Source organism: Pagrus major, chromosome 16, assembly GCF_040436345.1.
Source record: "Pagrus major chromosome 16, Pma_NU_1.0".
NCBI classification, from domain to species: domain Eukaryota; kingdom Metazoa; phylum Chordata; class Actinopteri; order Spariformes; family Sparidae; genus Pagrus; species Pagrus major.
Genome location: NC_133230.1, coordinates 25084960 through 25103650, shown reverse-complemented (window position 1 = coordinate 25103650; position 18691 = coordinate 25084960). Strand labels below are relative to the sequence as shown.

The window sequence follows — 18691 nt, the reverse complement described above, 5'->3', positions numbered from 1 at the left end:
TTGTTCATCTCACCAATAAAGAATACATCACAGTCATGGGCCCACTGAGCCAGAACAGCCTGTGCACTAGACAGAAAGTTAGATGTCAATGATTGTTTTAATTAATAATCATTTACACCCCCCCAGCCACCCTTCTAGTACAACTTCACCCTAGGGTCCTGCAAGTCCTGTATGCTCAAGAGCCGACAGCTATGATAAATTGAATATGAATCAGCTTTTTGTGCCATAGTAGGACCTGTCAAAGATGTTTAAAGAATGTATTAATGATGATGGGAACTGAATGACATGTTGCAGATTTGACTGTTATCCATTAGCATAATGAGTCACCGAATCAATCAGTAACGATATGTCACATATGATAGCAGGTTGCACACACATTCTCTGAAGAATACCAATTATTAAGCAGCTTACCGTCTTTTTAACTGACTGTGGCCTGGTGTCTAAACACCACAAGCCGATCAATCCCATCCATTTCTGGCAGTATATAAAATAATTCACATTTGTTTGCCCCTCATCCATGATTAGCTTTTTGAAGCACCATAATTAATCACCGTTAACACTGGCAGAGCATTCAATAGTTCCTGATTCAACATAATGTAATTACTCATTCAGATAGCATTGGGTGTATGAGCATTTTCCCTCAGATCTCAAGGTCAGAGCAGAATTCCAATGCATTGATCTGTGGCTGCGCAGGACGTGTCATGCATAGTTAGTCCACTTTTCTGTTGGTGAGACTTATTCTCAACAGTGTTTTGCCTCCACTGTGAATGGAACGCTTCATAATATGGCAAAGATTGGTCATTTTATTTTCCTGCTACTCATTGTCCCATTCAGAATCAACTGTTGTCTTTATCTTTTGGCATGTGGCTTGAACAGAACCTACAATATACTTGAATAGATAGAGTTACATGTATTTTACAAGACAGCAAGTGTACGGCATGGATACACCAGTTGTGAGGCGTATTAAACACTTGACTTTTCATATAATTTTGTCTTTAGGGTTCCTCTTATTATTTTCCACCCCATTGGGAACCACTGGGATGAAGTCACTATTCGTCATAGGCCTTTGCAGCGCATTTTGTGTGTCAAGAAGGCAACATTACCTGATTTCCACATTCTGGACTGGACACATCCCTTGAATAGGGATGAGTGATCTGGTCCAAAAAAATATTAGCACAGCCTATTAAATTGTAATCAGAATTCACAATGCAAATTGTGATCTTTTTCTCATTTCTCAAAACTAGAGGTCACCAACCAATGTGCACCGAATGACATCAGGTGTACTTACAAGTTCGTACAAAAGAATGGTGTAAGTAGTAGTACATTAAATAGGAGAGGTCCCATACCAGAGAGAGAGTCTCTCTGTCTGCAGCATCATGTGTGATTGACAGTAGATGAGAGGGGAATGCAAGGGCAAGTATAAAATGCTTTAAATGGGTTGCCAAATATACTTGGCCCCACACAAGTAGAGTAAATGTGTAGGAAACACTGTTATACATTTGATAGGTTACATGTATTAAGAGATAGTCTAGGTTTAATGTGCCCTGCGGGCGACTCATATGCTCTCAGCAGGCAACCAGGCGCCCTCGGGCACCCTGTTGGCAGCCCCTGCTCTAGACTATAGCCAGACCTGAAATAGCCTATGATACACAATACTGCATAAAGAACGTTTGTTTTTAGCACAAGTTCCACATCTGCCATTACCTTGCTAGGCTTCAAGCTATGGCCTTATGGCCGAACACACAGTGGTTGAACCAATCAGCATCCTATGAGGAACATCTGGCAGCTACGGGCGTAGTTTAGACGTGTTGACCAGCGACAGAATCGATGCTGCTATAGCATCAGTTACATCAGAACTGGGGAGACATTTAATCGCTTGATCGCTATGATTTGCCTTAAAAGTACATTGTGGATGCCTTCAATGCCGTCAGTGCGTTGTTGGTTTCAAATTTGTATTCTTGTGAGTTCATAATGTATATTAACCCTTCCTGAAAAGTCTTCTCCTGCAGCAATATCTTTTGATTCTTTAGTATTGTCCTTGTCCTTGTTCCTGTACGATTCAATCAAATGCCTCACTTTGAACCTTTCTTCTCAGAAATTAGCACACGACAGCTATTGTCAAGGCTGGAAAGAGTACTTTCGCTGTCAGAGTGAATGACAGGAAGTGTGAGATTCTCATCTTCCCTTGCCTTTATATTGGCCAACAATGGAAGTGCATTAGCACCAATCAGAGGCATTAAAGGGAAATTTGCTCTGGCATGATTTGATTAAGGGCCAACGCATTCTCAAAACAGCCTCCCTTCACTCAAGTGACGATAAAAGACATCTCTAAAGGCAGGGATGGATGAAGTATGCCTCGGTATTGCCTCAGCCACTGCACTTATATCTGATTTTGTCAGCTACAAAAGCTCCACTAAGTTTCATTGCTCAGGAAAGGATGTTAGGTGGGGTTTTTTTTATTCTCATTTGGTTCAATTAACCAAATCTAATTAGCCGCACAGGGAAAGAATGTGTGCTTTATGATGTAGTGTAATTGTTTTTTGTGTGCGGCATTTCATCGTCAAGTGCTTTGTTATAATTTTTCCTCAGTGCTGGTGGACAGTGCTTGTGTGTGTGTGCGTGTGTGTGTGCAACAAAACTCATAACACACTCCTCATTACATTGTTTCATTTATAAGTTATTGCCTTGACAAGGCAATCCTGTCTGCCAACTAAATGTAACTGTAACATTCTCCCACTTCTATCATCAACTCGGGGGCCATGCTGGTCATCTTGTATCACCCTAATGTTTGCAGCACTTTGGTGAAAACTCCCAAGCAAACATTCAGTTCACCATACTGTAAAAAATGCCATACAGAGCCATTTCTATTGGACCTGTGCCCTGTGACGTCACATCCATCCAACTCCCACTTGTGGGACTCAGTAACTCTGTTTTCTTTTCTACCCACAGCTCTTACCGCCTGGATAAAATCAACAGTGACATGCGTAACTACATCACCAATTTTGCTGCAGACTTGAGGTGAATACAGGCTCAGCTCCTCCCCCTCCCCTTACCTCTCTGTTGCTGCCATGTTGCAGCGGTCAGACGTCGGAGCCAGCTGGCTCGCTGCCCTGCTGACATACCCAATATGGACGCCTCACAGTGCATACACTCAAGACCAGTCAATGAGTGGTCACCTGGCGCAATCTGGCAAAGCATAAGGCACTGTTAACCACAATATAGATATGATTTGATTCACTGATTACACCAGGGCTGTGGTCTATTTATTTATTTTACAATATTGAAAATGAACTAGTTTGAGCCTTTGTCCCATTTCCAGCTTCTTTGCTTTTAAAACTTCATGCATACTTGATCGCTGGATGTGTCTGCAGTACGGTGTTTAGAAGGTTGACATTATTTTGCAAATACACACAGCTTTGCTACAGCATGACAAGATGGATTGGGCGACTTTTAATCACACTGGCATTTTCCTCGCTGCCAAACACCAGCGTTTATCTCTATAAAAAGCCCAGAAACTGCTTACTCATCCCTGGCTGTCATTAGAAATAGATCTGGCGGAAGGAGCATCATTTTGGTATTCCTAATGTGACTCACATAGTAGTCTTTAGTTTACTTCAAGCACCTTTCTTCTCCTGTGTTTTTCTCTCAGTCTCTCCAGCAGATTTCAAAGCAGACTTGGCTTTCTGAACGTCTCTCTCGCACTGCTGGGGAAGCACATTTAATTGACCTGGCTGACACCGGGGTGCTCTCTGAAGTGCTTGCTCACTAACTAGCTCCTGATTTGCATTTCCCTCATTTCCAAGCATTGATTGGATGTTTCAGCAGAACAGAAATCGAACCGCCTTTTTAAGGACGCTGGTAAACACATCGGCGTAGTGGAGGAGAGACACAATGTCATAACCAGTCTTCCTCTCCAGTTCAAGTTTCCCAGAGGAGGCCCACTGCTCTTAATGACACTTAATTGTTTTTGTCATCATGTCACACCTGTAGCCACTAGTCAAACTGCTTGTTTATTAGTTAAATTGCATTTAATTGACTTGCTTAAAAAATTATCACCATGGCTGTAGTCTCACTCCGTGCCTGCTTCTCTTTTTCTCTCTCTGTTCAGTCAGAGCTACCACTTGCAAGCCCACAGGGACATGCACCCAAGCATTGCCCTGGATCCCTCTGCCAACTACAACTCTCCCAAGTTTCGCTCCAGGAACCAGAGCTATATGCGGGCCGTCAGCACCCTGAGTCAGGCTAGCTGTGTTAGCCAAGTGAGCCAGGTGAGTCTGCACCCTTTCAGTCAGGAAGGATTTTCAAATTCTTACTTGTACTGTAGAGCAGTGGTTCTTACACTGGAGGGGTCCCTAGAATAATAGAATAATTTCATCACAGATTTCTTCATTTAAAACCAGTTAAATGACTGGCCTAGTCATAGTTTTCACTCTCACTATGACTCTTTTATCACATACCATTTAATGTTGTCTTTTCTGATTTCATTTTCCCTACACTTTTTATTTATTAACATTTATTTTGACGGGTAATCTTATTGGGTGACACTTTTTAATAACCATTATTGATAAATGGCACATTTTTAGCTAATTAAACTTTAGTTTAAGGTGCAATATGTAATAACTTTAGTTAAAAACATTAAAAATGTAAACAGAGTGTGAAGAAATACGTTTTGAAGGTATAAAATGACTGTATGTCTTAGTACTTTGTTGCAGAGATATCTACTGAAGTTAGCATGCTAACCAGCTCCCTCCATCCCGTTCCCCCCTCCCGTGCTAGCAGTGTAAACACCAACAACCCCCTGGTCACTGGGCTTCCAGTCCAGACCACTAGATGCTCGGCTAACTAAGCTAACGAGCTAACAGCAGCTCTAGATAGCAGCTGTTAATGGTAACTCTGTTGATTTGCTGCCCCTCTCTTTGTTTGGAGTATTAGTTCAACAGGTGACCAATTCTTACATATTGCACCTTTAATAGTTATTTTTACTGGAAACAAATAATGAAATGCTTTATAAACCATTTATTAAGCAACCATATAAATGTTTGTAAACATCAGTAGATAATTAACAACTGATGTTTATAATACTTTGTAAATGGTTAATGAATACTGTGTAGTTATCTAGTGATGTTTTTAATACTTTACAATTGCTTAATAAATGTTTCTTTAAGCATTTCATTGTTTGTTGACAGTAAAATATCTATTAGCCAAAGTTTAATCAACTATAAATTTACCATTAATTAATGATCTTTATTTTGAAGTGTTAAGCACAGGGTCTCATTTTCAAGGGAGACTTGGTCAGGACAACAACTACAAATGATTTTATATTATTTTTTGCTGACTGTCTGTCTGAAATAATTTTAAAGACTCCAACAGGGGCTGTTGAGATATCATCTCCATCTTAAAAGAGAGGCATATTGATTAGCTCAGAGTCTTAAAAGCTCAACTAAACTCCCACTAATTCCAAATCCCAATGAAACATAGGGGTGGGTGATAACCATCAAACAATTTCTACTTAGTAAACAACCATTCCTAACAAGTCAGTTTCAAAGATATTACAAGATACATCATACACATGTGTAACAGGAAACAGAAGTAGTTATTGTCAACATCAATGACCAGTCTTTTATATCAAACTGTTTGACACAGTGTGACCTTGATTTCATGAAAATGTACTTCATCATCATGTTTACTTCAAGTTGTTTTCACACAAAATGAAGAGCTACTGCCGCAAAAGGAACCAGCCCGCAGGCTATCTCCTAGTGTGGAAATATGACAGATCAATTTCCAGGCAACACTCAAAAAATACAAAAAACATTTTTGTGACATTATAAAAACACATTTTTCATTGATCTCTCTGCCTATTAAAACATGTACACTCATTTGATTGTAACAGCAGGCCTTAGTCTCATTTTAAGGGAAATTGACAGGGAATACAATTTCAGGCTTTACAACCGACTAATTTATTTCTCCAGATGAAAAAAGAAATAACCTCAAATGCTTAACAATGCTTATGACCTTTGTTTTTCACAGGTGAGTGAAACAGAAATAAATGGCCAGTTTGAATCAGTGTGTGAGTCGGTCTTCAGCGAGGTGGAATCACAGGCCATGGAGGCCTTGGACCTGCCTGGCTGCTTCCGAACCCGGAGTCACAGCTACCTGCGAGCCATCCAGGCTGGCTACTCCCAAGATGATGACTGCATCCCCCCTATGGCCTCTACTGTTACCTCCACCATCAGGTCGACCACAGGTAAGGGCAATTAATAAAATCAATTTGCACAATGCAATGTGTGACATCCTGGATGTTGATATTTTTGTTTGTACCTACAAATTGACACCAAAAGCTTAAATTTGGCATTAGAGTGTGTTAATGGATGGATATAGAACAGTTAGTGCAAACTGGTTGTGCTGTCAAACAGCTTCATATCTTTGCATGATTCACTCGTGTATGTTTCCATTGTTTTTGATGGACGTATGATTACTGTAGCGACCACTTGTGAGCTGTGTTAGTTCATCCCACTGTATTTTGGATACAGTGCTTCGTCTGCTCATCCATTGGATGCATCAGAGAGTAAAGCTATGAACCCTATTGAAAACCACAAATAGAAATTGTATGAAGTAAAAATCAGGTCAGAATAAGGACATGACTGCTTTTTCCGATACAATTTGGAAATGTGACGTTCTTTATGGTGCCAAATGGTGACACTTGTGACCGTACTCACAGCTTTAATGCGAATGGGGCAAAGGGATTGTGAAATTTCCATATGTAAAATATGCACTGTTTACTTGCAACCCCAGTTTCAACTTCACACACATATTGTCCACCTCACAGAAATAATTTTGTCACATTGCAAAGCTCATACACACGATGAGATCACATTACAGATCTGCACAGTAGATGTTGAGCCCTGGATAATCAATCCTGGTAACTGAACTGTCACACTGGTTAGTCACATATATCACATATGCAAAGTTTTTTACAATAAATCTAAACCCTACTCAGCTGACACGTGCATTTTTCTCTGATACTGAGCCTTGATTATAAATTGTAAGCTGCTGGTGGTTTGAACAATTCCCATGATTGCTGGATTCACAGAGGAAATGATACGTCCTTGTACAGATGAAGAATGTGGGAAGAAAAGAAGAAAAAGTGTCCAGAAGAGAAGTATGAGTGGATTCCACCTCTTCCCACAGTAGATTCATGAACTATCAATATCTGTTGGACTATAATAGGGAGAGTTAGAGGTGTGGCCATCTGGAGATGTGCTTATGATCATTCCTTCATACGTACAGTATAAATATCTGCTTACACTGCTTTCTCAGTAAACTAAAATCTCTTTGCATTTTTAGGATACAGAGTTTGGTATGTGATGGATTTTGCCACTATTTTGGACATGGGGCAATTGGTGCTTCAAAACAATCTGTCAAACTGGACCTCACATTTTCAATAGGGTTCATACTATACTTCCTGATTGATGGGAAATGGTTTGGAAGCTTTGCTCATCTTTGCCTCTTTTCATTGCACAAAGTACACATTTCTTTACCTCGACTGGAAGCAGAAAAGCATGCAAGGATTGTTCTTACACCTCATTTATTAGAAATTTTGTCCATTCTCTGCGATGTGTTCCAGGAGATAAGAGTTTCGGCTTTGTGCATTGAAAAGATGTCAAGAATGCATGCTACAAATTAAAGTTGAGAAGGCAGTGTAAGCCATTAAAGGAGATGAGTCAAAATGGGAGAACTTCCCCAGTGTTACACTGGTTTTCAACACTGTAATGTGTAAGCATATCAAGGATTATTAAAATTCTAGAATAAAAAATCCTCATTACACATAGATGGTATACAAAAGGGTGAATTTGGGCAAAAATCCTAGGGATGGCACTTGGTTGCTGTAGATTTCTCCTTTATCTTATTTTGACTCATGGCATTCAGTGCATGATTTGATGTTACTGCTTTGTAGCAATAAAAAGCGCATTCTCTCCAGCTGCTCACACCTGTGGCCATATTACAGATACATATTTACATTTGTCTTCCAGACAGAAATTATGTGCAGGAAGACTCTTGTTTACCCGACCAGGCCAGTGAACATGAGGATTTGGCAGACACAGTCCCTTTGGCTCATGATGATCTGGGCTGCCCCATCAGAAGAGACAGGCTATACCAAGATAACATGGGAGCTAAAGCCAAACCTCTGTCTGGACCTCCTGTTTCTCCAAGCCTCTTCAGATCCCCCAGATCTAGTGACCCAGAACGGCCATCACCAAAAGCCATCCAGGCCAGTATCAAAGAGTCAGCTACGTTGGCTGCAGCTATCAGCATGCAGTGGAAGGAAGAGGTCTCCGCCATGCGTCGAGAGCTTGCTGATCTACGGAGGGACCTCTGTAAAGAGCTTCGTGCTTTCAACAGTAATTTCAACACTTTCACGCAGCATTACAACACCTGGTCTCCCCAAGGTGGCAACATGGCTGCTGGAGGTGATGTAGGTTTAGGCAGAGGGACAGGGACAGGATCAAGGTCAGGGACAGGGGCAGGGGCAGGGGCAGGGGTAGGAGTAGGAGTAGGAGTAGGAGTAGGAGTAGGGGTAGGAGGACTTGGAAGCTCTACGACAGAAAGAGGCACAGGGGGAGCTAGGGAGAAGAAACCCCAGGTATCGAAAGTGTCTGTAGGGACCCAGGCCAGAAGCAAAGTCCTGGTCCGGCAAAGCACTGCAGATGCAGCTGTCAATTGTCCAGAAGAGAAGGAGGAAATGAAAGGCGCCCGCCGAAGTCTGCCAAAACAGCTGTCAATGGACCCAAGTATTCTCGCCTGTCCACAGTCAATGTATGTGGAGAGTGCCATACCACTTTCTTTGGATCCAATACTTCCAAGCTTTGTTAAAGCAGTCGAACAAGAGACATTTCACTTGACTGCTGTGCCCTCTACAACAGAACCAGATCCAGAACCAGAGCTACCAGACCATGCAATTGTGAGTTCTGCTGACATGGTTGTGATTCAATCAGTATCCACTCCTGGTGCAGTGCCAGTTTCTTCAGAAGTAGCCCTTGAGAGTCCTCAGGACTCAGTGACAGTGGAACAAGAAATGCTAATCACTCCACAGCTAATAAATATAGACCCAGCTAATGAGTCCCATTCAGATACTGAACCATTTCACCCTGATGACATGAAATCTCCAGACTCTCAATTAATTGAAAGAGATAAGATACAGCTACCATACCCAGTACCTGTAGTTACTGTGTCTCCACCAGAGGAACATGACTATGATGTCATGTCAGATTCAGAGTCTCCAGATCCTGTCACTGTGGACAAACCAGATCCAGTGTCTCAAGACCCTACTACTGTGTCCTTACCATGTTCTGTATTAGAAGATCTCGATCCTGCAGATCCAATGGAATTTGAGCCAAAACCATCAGACATGGTGCCCTCATCTGCCCCCACTGGTCAAGGCCAGGTCACAGTCTATGATGCACCCACACTAGATCTTGATACTGTTACACCATGTATTGTAGAGACTGACATCAGTTGTCCATCTATTGTGGTGTCAGAGTATCCTGACACAGAGTCTCCTGCAAGTCCAACTGACAGTGACACAAATCCAGAGCCCATCATCACCCTTCCAGATTATCCTTCCGACCCTTCCCCAGAGCAAATTACATCAGTCTCAACCTTTGGCTCCAGTTCAGGAGAAACCCAACTAATCACTGACCCAGAGTCCCAAGACTCAGAGTGGCCACCACTTCCTGAACCCCTTGATACCACCCCTATATATCATGCTGATCTGGTCCACTTCGACTTGGTCATGCTGACTTCTTTAGATCAAGATGATCTTGACTCAGTGTTCATGGACCCTGAACCAGAGCCATTTGACCTGAGTGTTGACTACCCATCTATTTCCGAGGATTTAGATCCACCTGCCTACCATTCAGATTGTCCAAGTTCACCCATGTCACCCATACCCACTGTTGACCCTGCGCTGTGCCCCTTGGATCCTTCACAATCAACGGAATCTGTCTGTTTGGATCCAGCTGTGGAGTATCGTTTAGCTCATATGCCTCAGGATGTAGCCTCAGAATTACATGAAGTCCTATTACCACAAATCACTGTCACAATATCACCTGCTAGTTCAGTATCTCCTGATACATCACTAGAAATGGATTTTGGACCTACAAGTCCAGTCCCAGATCCTGTTCCACCTGATACAGATGGACCCTCAAGTCCAGTCCCAGATCCTCTTCCATCTGACACAGATGGACCTTCAAGTCCAGTCCCAGATCCCCTTCCACCTGACACAGATGGACCTTCAAGTCCAGTCCCAGATCCTCGTCCATCTGACACAGATGAACCTTCAAGTCCAGTCCCACATCCTCTTCCACCTGATACAGATGACTCTTCAAGTCCGGTCCCAGATCCCCTTCCACCTGATACAGACACACCTTTAAGTACAGTCCCAGATCCTCTTCCACCTCATACAGATGGATCTTCAAGTCCAGTCCTAGATCCTCTTCCACCTCATACAGATCCATCACCACCAGATCCTGAAGATATACCCTTAGTGGACCTGCCACATATGGAGCCAGATGAAATAGAAACACTGGAGTGTATGACTGTATCCCAGGAGCATGGGGATCTTATGGAAGTAGAGACCCCAGGTAATCTGGAAAGGTCCCCAAGCGAGCAGGCCTTTCTGTGGAACAGGTGGCAGAGAAGGGAGAGACGAGAATCATTGCACAGGAGTGCCAGTGTGGAACTCTGGAGCGGGAGATACGAGTACAACAGTGCAGAAATCACATATGTATCACTCACTCTGTGAGCTCATACCTCATTCTCAGCAGACAAAATGTAGCTCAAAGTATATTTATAGTTCATGGTTTGTAGCTGCCAGTGCACTGTAGAGCAGCGTGCTGAAAGAAATGTCATGTGGTCATTGGCATTCAAAGCAAGGACTTCCTCATACACAATCCTTCAGTAATATTCCAGGAAAAAGACTGCATTGGTAGCAGCAAAAAAATTACTTCTAGGATTGCATCATACTGCAAGAACGTGATGAACCCCTAGTGGTGACAATGTGAACAATCATGCTTCAAAAACATTTACAATATGAACTTTTCTGAAGCTGTTGTCACCACTGATGTGAAGTATCTTCCAGAACAGTACTGCTTACTTCAGTGTTCATTGGATACACTAATGAATGTTCTTGTTCAGTCAGTGTATTTCATCAAAGTCCTTTGGAGCTCTGTTATAGACTACGGACAAGATGACCTAATCTATACAAGGTCACGACAATCCGAGCAGGGATGATGGGAACTTTCCTTTCCTTGGCTTATTTTGAGCTCTCTGTTAATTGTCACTCTAGAGTGGAGTGAAGTACATCTTGCCAGTTATCATATAACTATAAGGACATACTGTTTACTATGTGAGCTGTGGGATGGACACTGGAATACTGTACTGTTATTTAGTTGGGAAAATAACTGAAATCATTCACACTCACGTGCAATTATAATCACAAACCAGTACAGTTATGGTATGTAGCCTCATGTTACTCACATGCACACACACTGTCAAACATACAGCACATATACACATCATGCTGGACAAAGTATAAGGGTAGATTTATTTCACAAATATATAATAAATCATGATTCAATTTGTCTGACTGTAATATCAGGCCTTTGTTGAGAGGTCATATTGTATTTTTTACTGTAAGATATCATCTTAACGCTCAGGAATCAAAGACTGAGAATGTAATACAACTGGGAAATAAGTGTAATGAATATGCTGAATTGCGTTTCTTCCTGAAAAGAGGTGTACATCTTGTGGCTATTTTTTTAATGTGTGTGAAACTGAATGATGACAATTATGTTGTAATGGTGCATGACAGATGGCCTCAATATTTTGTGCATTTCATATACAGTGCCTCATTGTAAGTATTCAGTTCTATTCATAGTTTAATTTTTTGATATTCAGTGCCATGAATCTAGCCTACATACCACAAAAGACGCAGAATTCTGTTACCAGCAAAGAACAGCTAAAAAGCCAGGCAAATCACAAGATATATCTGTGCTATCTGTCCAATTAATGAGCTCCATATGAAATCGCCCACTGAAGTCTGTGCTCTAATAAAGTGCGCTGGAACAAAAAGACTCTCTCAGCTGAACATAAGTGAGCTGCCAGGAAAGATTTTCTTCTTCTTCTTTTTTTTTTCTCTGTGTGTTGTTTTGAATTGGATATATGCAGGACGCTGAAAGAAAGTTTGCTAAATTGACTGAATCTGAAATGTTTTCAAAGGGTCTGAAAGTTAATTAGGTTGTATTGTTGTATTCGTTTTGCTCATTTCACCGACATAAAACGCATCACCCGTTTCCTCCCTGGACGCCTTACATGTTTAACTTTTAATTAGCAAAATTATTATCTAAAAGTAGCACATAATTTAACCTGTTCTGCAGTAACATTATGTTTATTCATAAGATAAAATTGGCAAATAAATTGACTCAGGATTCAGTCATGCAATGAAAGCTATTGGCATATATTAACAGGCACTTTTTTCTCATGTGAAATTTGAAACGGAGGGAATGATGCTGGTGAGTAGTTATGAAATGTCTGCTTAATTGAAGGTAGACTTTGCAGAGAGAACTAGACCTGCTAGCTGACCTTGTGTTTAATAGAACACAAGATTTACTCTTGTATTCTTAAAAGGCTGTACAAGTAAGCCAGTAACCTCAATGGCATGCATGCAATAGCAGCAAACTGCTCCACGGCAGATTATGTAGTTGTTGAAATTGCTTTCTGTATGCGTCTATTTTCTTTTATTGTGAACACCATACAGCTCAAGGCAAGTTTAATAAGGTAGTAACCTTTGCAGAGACATTCTCCAATTACAAGGTTAAACAACGCCAGTGCCACATTTAGGATCATAATTTTTCACTTCATGAGCACTTGCTACAAACATTAGATGAGAAAAATAATCTAAATTAAACCCATGGTGACAAGTTGTATCTGCTGTTATCAGTGTTTAACAGAACCTTTCTTCTTGTAAATGGAGAGGGTTTATAATCGGAAAAATGTTTTTTTTAAAATCAGAAAATAAAGGGAGTTAGAGGTTGAGAAGGGGTGCAGTGTTTAATATGTTTTTTGAACGGTGTTTGAATACAAAACATTTCAAATAGAAAATAAAATGCACTCATACCCTATTATAAATCACAAATGCTAATATCTACAATAACATACCCTCAACATTTAATTTGATCTTAAATTTCAAGCAAAAATCTTCATTCATACCAGACTTGTAATATCAACATCTGCAACTGTCCTTCAGTACACATCACTGCTAAATTGAGGAGTTGCACTATACCTTGATGGGATTCAGCTTTCATTTCATCAAAATTGGTTGTTGTAATGACTTTCTGGAATCTCTTTTCTACAATTGGTCATGTAGACCAAAAGTGTAGCAGTTTCAGTTCAGTGGTAAAGACCATGATGGGAGCAAGGTCATGAAGCCAGGTCAGATGATGCACACGGGTCACTGCGTCTGTCTGAAAATGTTTTATAATAAACATCAGCGATGCATAATTCGAGTAAATATTCAAAGATGAAAAGAAAAACAGAGGACAACAAACAGCATCGGTAAATTAACAGTGTTTGTCTGAAAGCTGAGAGCACCCTGCTCACATTTGAAACTGAAACATGGACTTTCTAGTCAGTGTGCCACCCTAATGTGGCATTTTTAGGAAATGTTCTTTGTTTTGATTTTTCCAAAAGGACTGATTTGGTCATACATCCGACTGTGCAGGATGATCTTCAAAGTCTGCAGTTACGCCCTGGATCCACTCTGCGTATGCCTTTTGTATTGAAAATAGTTTGTACTATGTTTGGGCAGTTATGCCCACTTTTCTGAATATCCACCCCACTCCCTTGTTTTCAGGGATCCAGTTCTGCCTCCCCTCCACCTGCAGTATTGATCGGACTCCCCAGCAAACCCCAGGTAAACCTGCCACCTGGGGAATCCTTAATTTCTCCATTTCAATGTTAGGAATATTATTTTTAAGGGAACATGGGTTGTCCTGTGGCAAGTCGCTGTTAAGGGAAAAGTTCACCCAAAACTGAAAATTCAGTCATGATCTACTCACACCTATGTGGATGGAAAGTCGGGTGAAGTTTCATAGTCCACAAAACATTTCTGGAGCTTCACAGCAAAACAGCGTTGCAGCATTCTCCTGAACAACTGCAGTAGATGGGGAACTTAAAATAAACAACCAAACAATAACAGAAAATGGCTCCATACAGCTGGTATGGCATAATCCAAGTCTCTGAGATCCCGATTTGATTTGAAAATATGTCATTTACACCCTCAACGTGCAGTTGAGCTCATGCACCAACTTCAGATGGAGTGTACGCTAATCCTTTTAGCTTAGCAGCTACAGTGAAGATTTCGAGTTTAACTTATTTGTTTTGTTTTGTTAAATTTTAAAACAAGTCCCCATCTACTTTAGTTGTTTAGGAGTATGCTGTAACACTGTTTCGCTGTGAAGCTCCAGAAATGTTTTGTGGACTATGCAACTTCACCTGACTTTCCATCTGCATGGGGGTGAGTAGATCATGGCTGAATTTTCATTTTTTAGAAAACTTTGCTAAACTTTGCTAAAGAAAGCAAATGTGGACTTCATCAGAGGTCACTACATGAATACTGAACTACAAGTTAATATTTAATTTTATTGAAAAGAAATATAGCAATTAAAGTTGAAAGGTCCCCTATTTTAATCTCTGTATTTATTGTACATTTATACAGATTTACCAATGTTCACTGTCCTCCCCTTACGTTCTTTTACCACAATTATCTGTCCTTTTCTTCATGAAGCGTTTGACTCTGCAGCTGGATTGACTGGAGGATGCAGTTGCTCGGTTACACCTGCTCTGCACCCCTACTCTAAACCATCCTCCTTTGTTCAGCAGAGACTGTAGTCATGACAGAGCTCAATTGTTAAAAGTGCTTTCTACACTGCCACTTGACATATTTATGATAGCATTGTTTTCTGAAACCTGCCTTCCAACATCTCTCTCTCCGAAAGTCTGCAATATCACAGGAGCGCGCGCACACACACACACCACCCCTAGGATGTTTCTAATATTAGCCTCAGCTGTGCATTTTAGTGATCCGTCTAGTCGACAAGAGGCTGATTTGTTTTCGGGAAGGGTGAGGTTAAGACTACAGTGACATGCATCTAACTGGTGACATGCAGATGCTATTCAGTGTGCCGCCAGCAGCAACAGCAGGGGAGTGTCTCGATTAGTGACTGCAGCAGCAGTGAAAGATGGACTCGGCAGTGTGGCTTAACAGCAGCACAACATCTGAGGCATTATAGGCGAGCAATAGAACGTCCTTGATCCACAGATGAAGAGAAACTGGCCATCAAACGACTATATGCTGCAACAGGGATGTTTGTGTTTGTTTCAAACTGTGCTTTTCTTCTCAGTGATTTATCACAATGCTCAGGACATCTTTAAACTTTTGCATCCATCCATCCACGTTCGGTAAAATAAGTTTGATTACTGGCTCACCCAGGCTGGTTTTTCTTATCTATTTTTGGCTATTTTTATATTCACTTCTTTGTTGTTTCCGTCTGCAAACACTCGTGACAGTGCCAATAATGGAGTTAGCCATCCATCTTCCACTCTCTCCCTCCCTCCAGATCATTTACATATCCTTAAAAGCCTGCTGCAAAACAAACTGCTGCATTTCCTTTACAGTGATAAATCCAATCGGGAAGAAAGACTCTTAACGATGTGTCACTCAACTCCCCCCCACACCCCACCCCCATGTTAGCATACAAGCCAGCCCTGATAGATAGAGAGGTCCTAACAGAGATGGAGTGGTTGAATCACTGCCTTTGTGTCTCACGTTAATCAGCCTCACTGGCACAGTGGTAGTTGTTTGTACTCGTGTGTGTGTGTCTGTGTTTGAGAGAGTGAGAGACAGAGCGATAGATTAAAGGGAGTATTCACACTGAATGCGTTCAGCTGTCTTTAGGGATACCTCATTGACCTCTTTCAGGGCCCAGACACACCAAGCCGGCATCAAAGATCTAGCTGCGATGAAGACTGACCGTAGCGTTGCCTCACATCGACTGTGTCTTGGCCATAAAGCTACATTTGAACACACCGCAAGGACCACCACTAACAGCCAACTAGGTTGGAAACGGCACACTGCTGTCCCATACATGCACAAGGGGGTGGAGATGATATAATGATCTGAGTTTTACGAGCAGAAATTCCACTTCTTCAAAATCTTTGGAAAATCTGCGCAGCCGTCATCGCAATTCTGCAGCTGCAGAGTCTGTGTGGGCCTGCCCTACTGATATAAACTAAAACAAAATCTTGATTCAAACACGTGGCGAACACACAGTAAGCCTCGGAGTCTGGATAGCCTGGTTGTTCATCCAGTTAAATATGTCAGATTGATGAGCTTCATGCAGTCTTGAGTGAGTGAGTGAGTGAGTGAGTGAGTGAGTGAGTGAGTGAGTGAGTGAGTGAGTGAGTGAGTGAGTGAGTGAGCGAGCGAGCGAGCGCTGGCTGCATTCACCTCAGATGAAATCTAAATGCTGAGTAACACTGCCACTGCCAAGATGGGAGCAAGAATTATGACTCCCCTTTGCACGACTGGCTGGCTAATAATGGCTCTATTTTGGTCCTCCTGCTGAATCATGCCCCCTGAATGGGTCATCTCTTTTCTCCCTTGATCTCTCCTCGCTCCCTGATTTATCCTGCTCTCTATCACACACACACACACACACACACACATTCACACGAACCCCCACTCTCATCCTCTGTTTCTGCCTGCACAGATCCACTCCCCTCCTGTTCCCTCTTTTCCCTCTTTCTCTTGTCCCCATCTTCCTTGTTCCTCACTAATGCATCTCCTCATCCATGAGAAGTTCATTTTGTGAATGGACAGCAGCATGAGTCATTAAGCCCTCAGAGCAGAACGCTCTTCATAGGCCAGACGTCTCTTGCTATTTATAAACACAGCCAAAATGAGGGTGAGAAAGAGGCCAAAAGGTGTTTGAGCAGGCTTGAGGTGAAGTCATGAGTTCTATACTTGCCATGATGAATGATGCTTTTTCTTAAAATGGTCGTCTTTCCCTTGTTCCAGACAACAATGTTCTGCAATTTTGTTGTTCAGGCTGCAATGCAATTAGGATGAAATGCTATTAATTCTACGCCACAACTTTTGGGAGCCTGTGTGGGGGGTGCAGCTCATTAGAACTCAAAATAGATCAGATTTTGGTCTCATAAGGACTTCCTTAATTGCTTCGTGTGATGTAAGCATTTGTAAGACCGGAGCAGAAACACAGAGTTCAACACGGTGCGCCTCTTTGTCAAGTAAAACGATAACCCATAACTTAACCTGCAGCGTGACTCAGTGTTCTTCTCTCTTTCTTCTGCTCTTAGCGCTGAGGTACCTGGGACACTCTCCGCTTTGATCAAAACACACTAAACACAGCTTCAGATGTTTCAGACAGGCACTACACTGAGTGAGCTTTTCTGTCAAAGCCTCGCTCGAAAATAAAGACACGTCGAAGCCTAGAAGGCGCCCATGACCCGCTCCTCAGTCCATCTCTCTGTGGATTAAGTCCATATTCTCATTTGCACTTGAAAGAAAGTAATCCCCCCCTCTTTCTGTCATGAAATGGACAGAATAAGAAGATGAGAGCTGTCAGGCTGCACCTCCTCGCCAGGATCCTACACACAAGAGTTCTGTTGATTACTGCTCTGGTTTTTCCACCATCGTCCATGTCTGAGAACAGTCTTGTAACACAGAGGCTTTGATGTTCTCTGTTACTCTATCGACTTTTCCAGTATTTTAAAAAAAATATGTATTCATAACCTTTAAATGGTGCCTGCGCTTTCAAGCATTCTCTCCCTTATCGGAGCACTGAAAGTGAACAAAAGAGGAGGAAAAGGTTTCTGCACTGGTAAAGAGGCAAACACACCTCCCGGACAAAACATACTCACTCAGCCAGCAGTTTAGATCGATTAGATCAGCAACAATAGAAAAGTACAAACATAAAAAAAAAAACACCACACAAAGTTTGCCATGACTTTACATGTTTCGCAGCAGCTACTTTTTCTCAAGTTGTAAAACAAATGGTGTTGCTGCCTAATGTCCCATCATAATCACCATGATGTATTAACTCACCACCTCTGCTAATGAGGTCATTAAGTGATAAAAGAAAGGTAATTACGCGATTATATTAATTGCTAATACGTTAGATAAGACCTGCTGTAATCAGCTTGTTGTCATGTAATGAATATACGCTGAGATGTTGTGTCGAGAGGTCTACATTTATGCACATACTATGTACCATGTTGCAGTGGAATAAATATTTTGCATTTTAGACCAATCAAACACTAGACTGTTTGTGTTGTGCACTGTGATGTGTCATGTTCCTCTGTTACCATGGAAATAGGCACTGTAATTCATTTTGAGTTGATCGCACAAACACTATTCTGCTTTCAAAAATACTAACTATAGGCCCGAATGTGTATTAATCCACCACTGGAAATAGTCCCCCCCAATTCACAATTTACTCCTGTTTTAGTAAAGTATGCTAAAAACTAGAATGCACACCTGTTTAGGGAAATTATTCAAAAAAATAAAGACTAATACATTGTTTGTTTTGGCCTTCATTATTTACTATATATAGAA

General features: G+C 41.5%; 1 protein-coding gene across 1 annotated transcript in view; it reads left to right on the top strand.

Moving 5' to 3' along the window:
* dlgap2a (discs, large (Drosophila) homolog-associated protein 2a) overlaps positions 1–18691 on the top strand; it is a 54942-nt gene that overhangs the window by 21887 nt on the left and 14364 nt on the right. Inside the window, exons 3-4 of the mRNA XM_073483827.1 lie at positions 4109–4259; positions 6028–6244. Coding sequence (XP_073339928.1) covers positions 4109–4259; positions 6028–6244 — 368 coding nt within the window. The remainder of the gene's footprint in view (positions 1–4108; positions 4260–6027; positions 6245–18691) is intronic.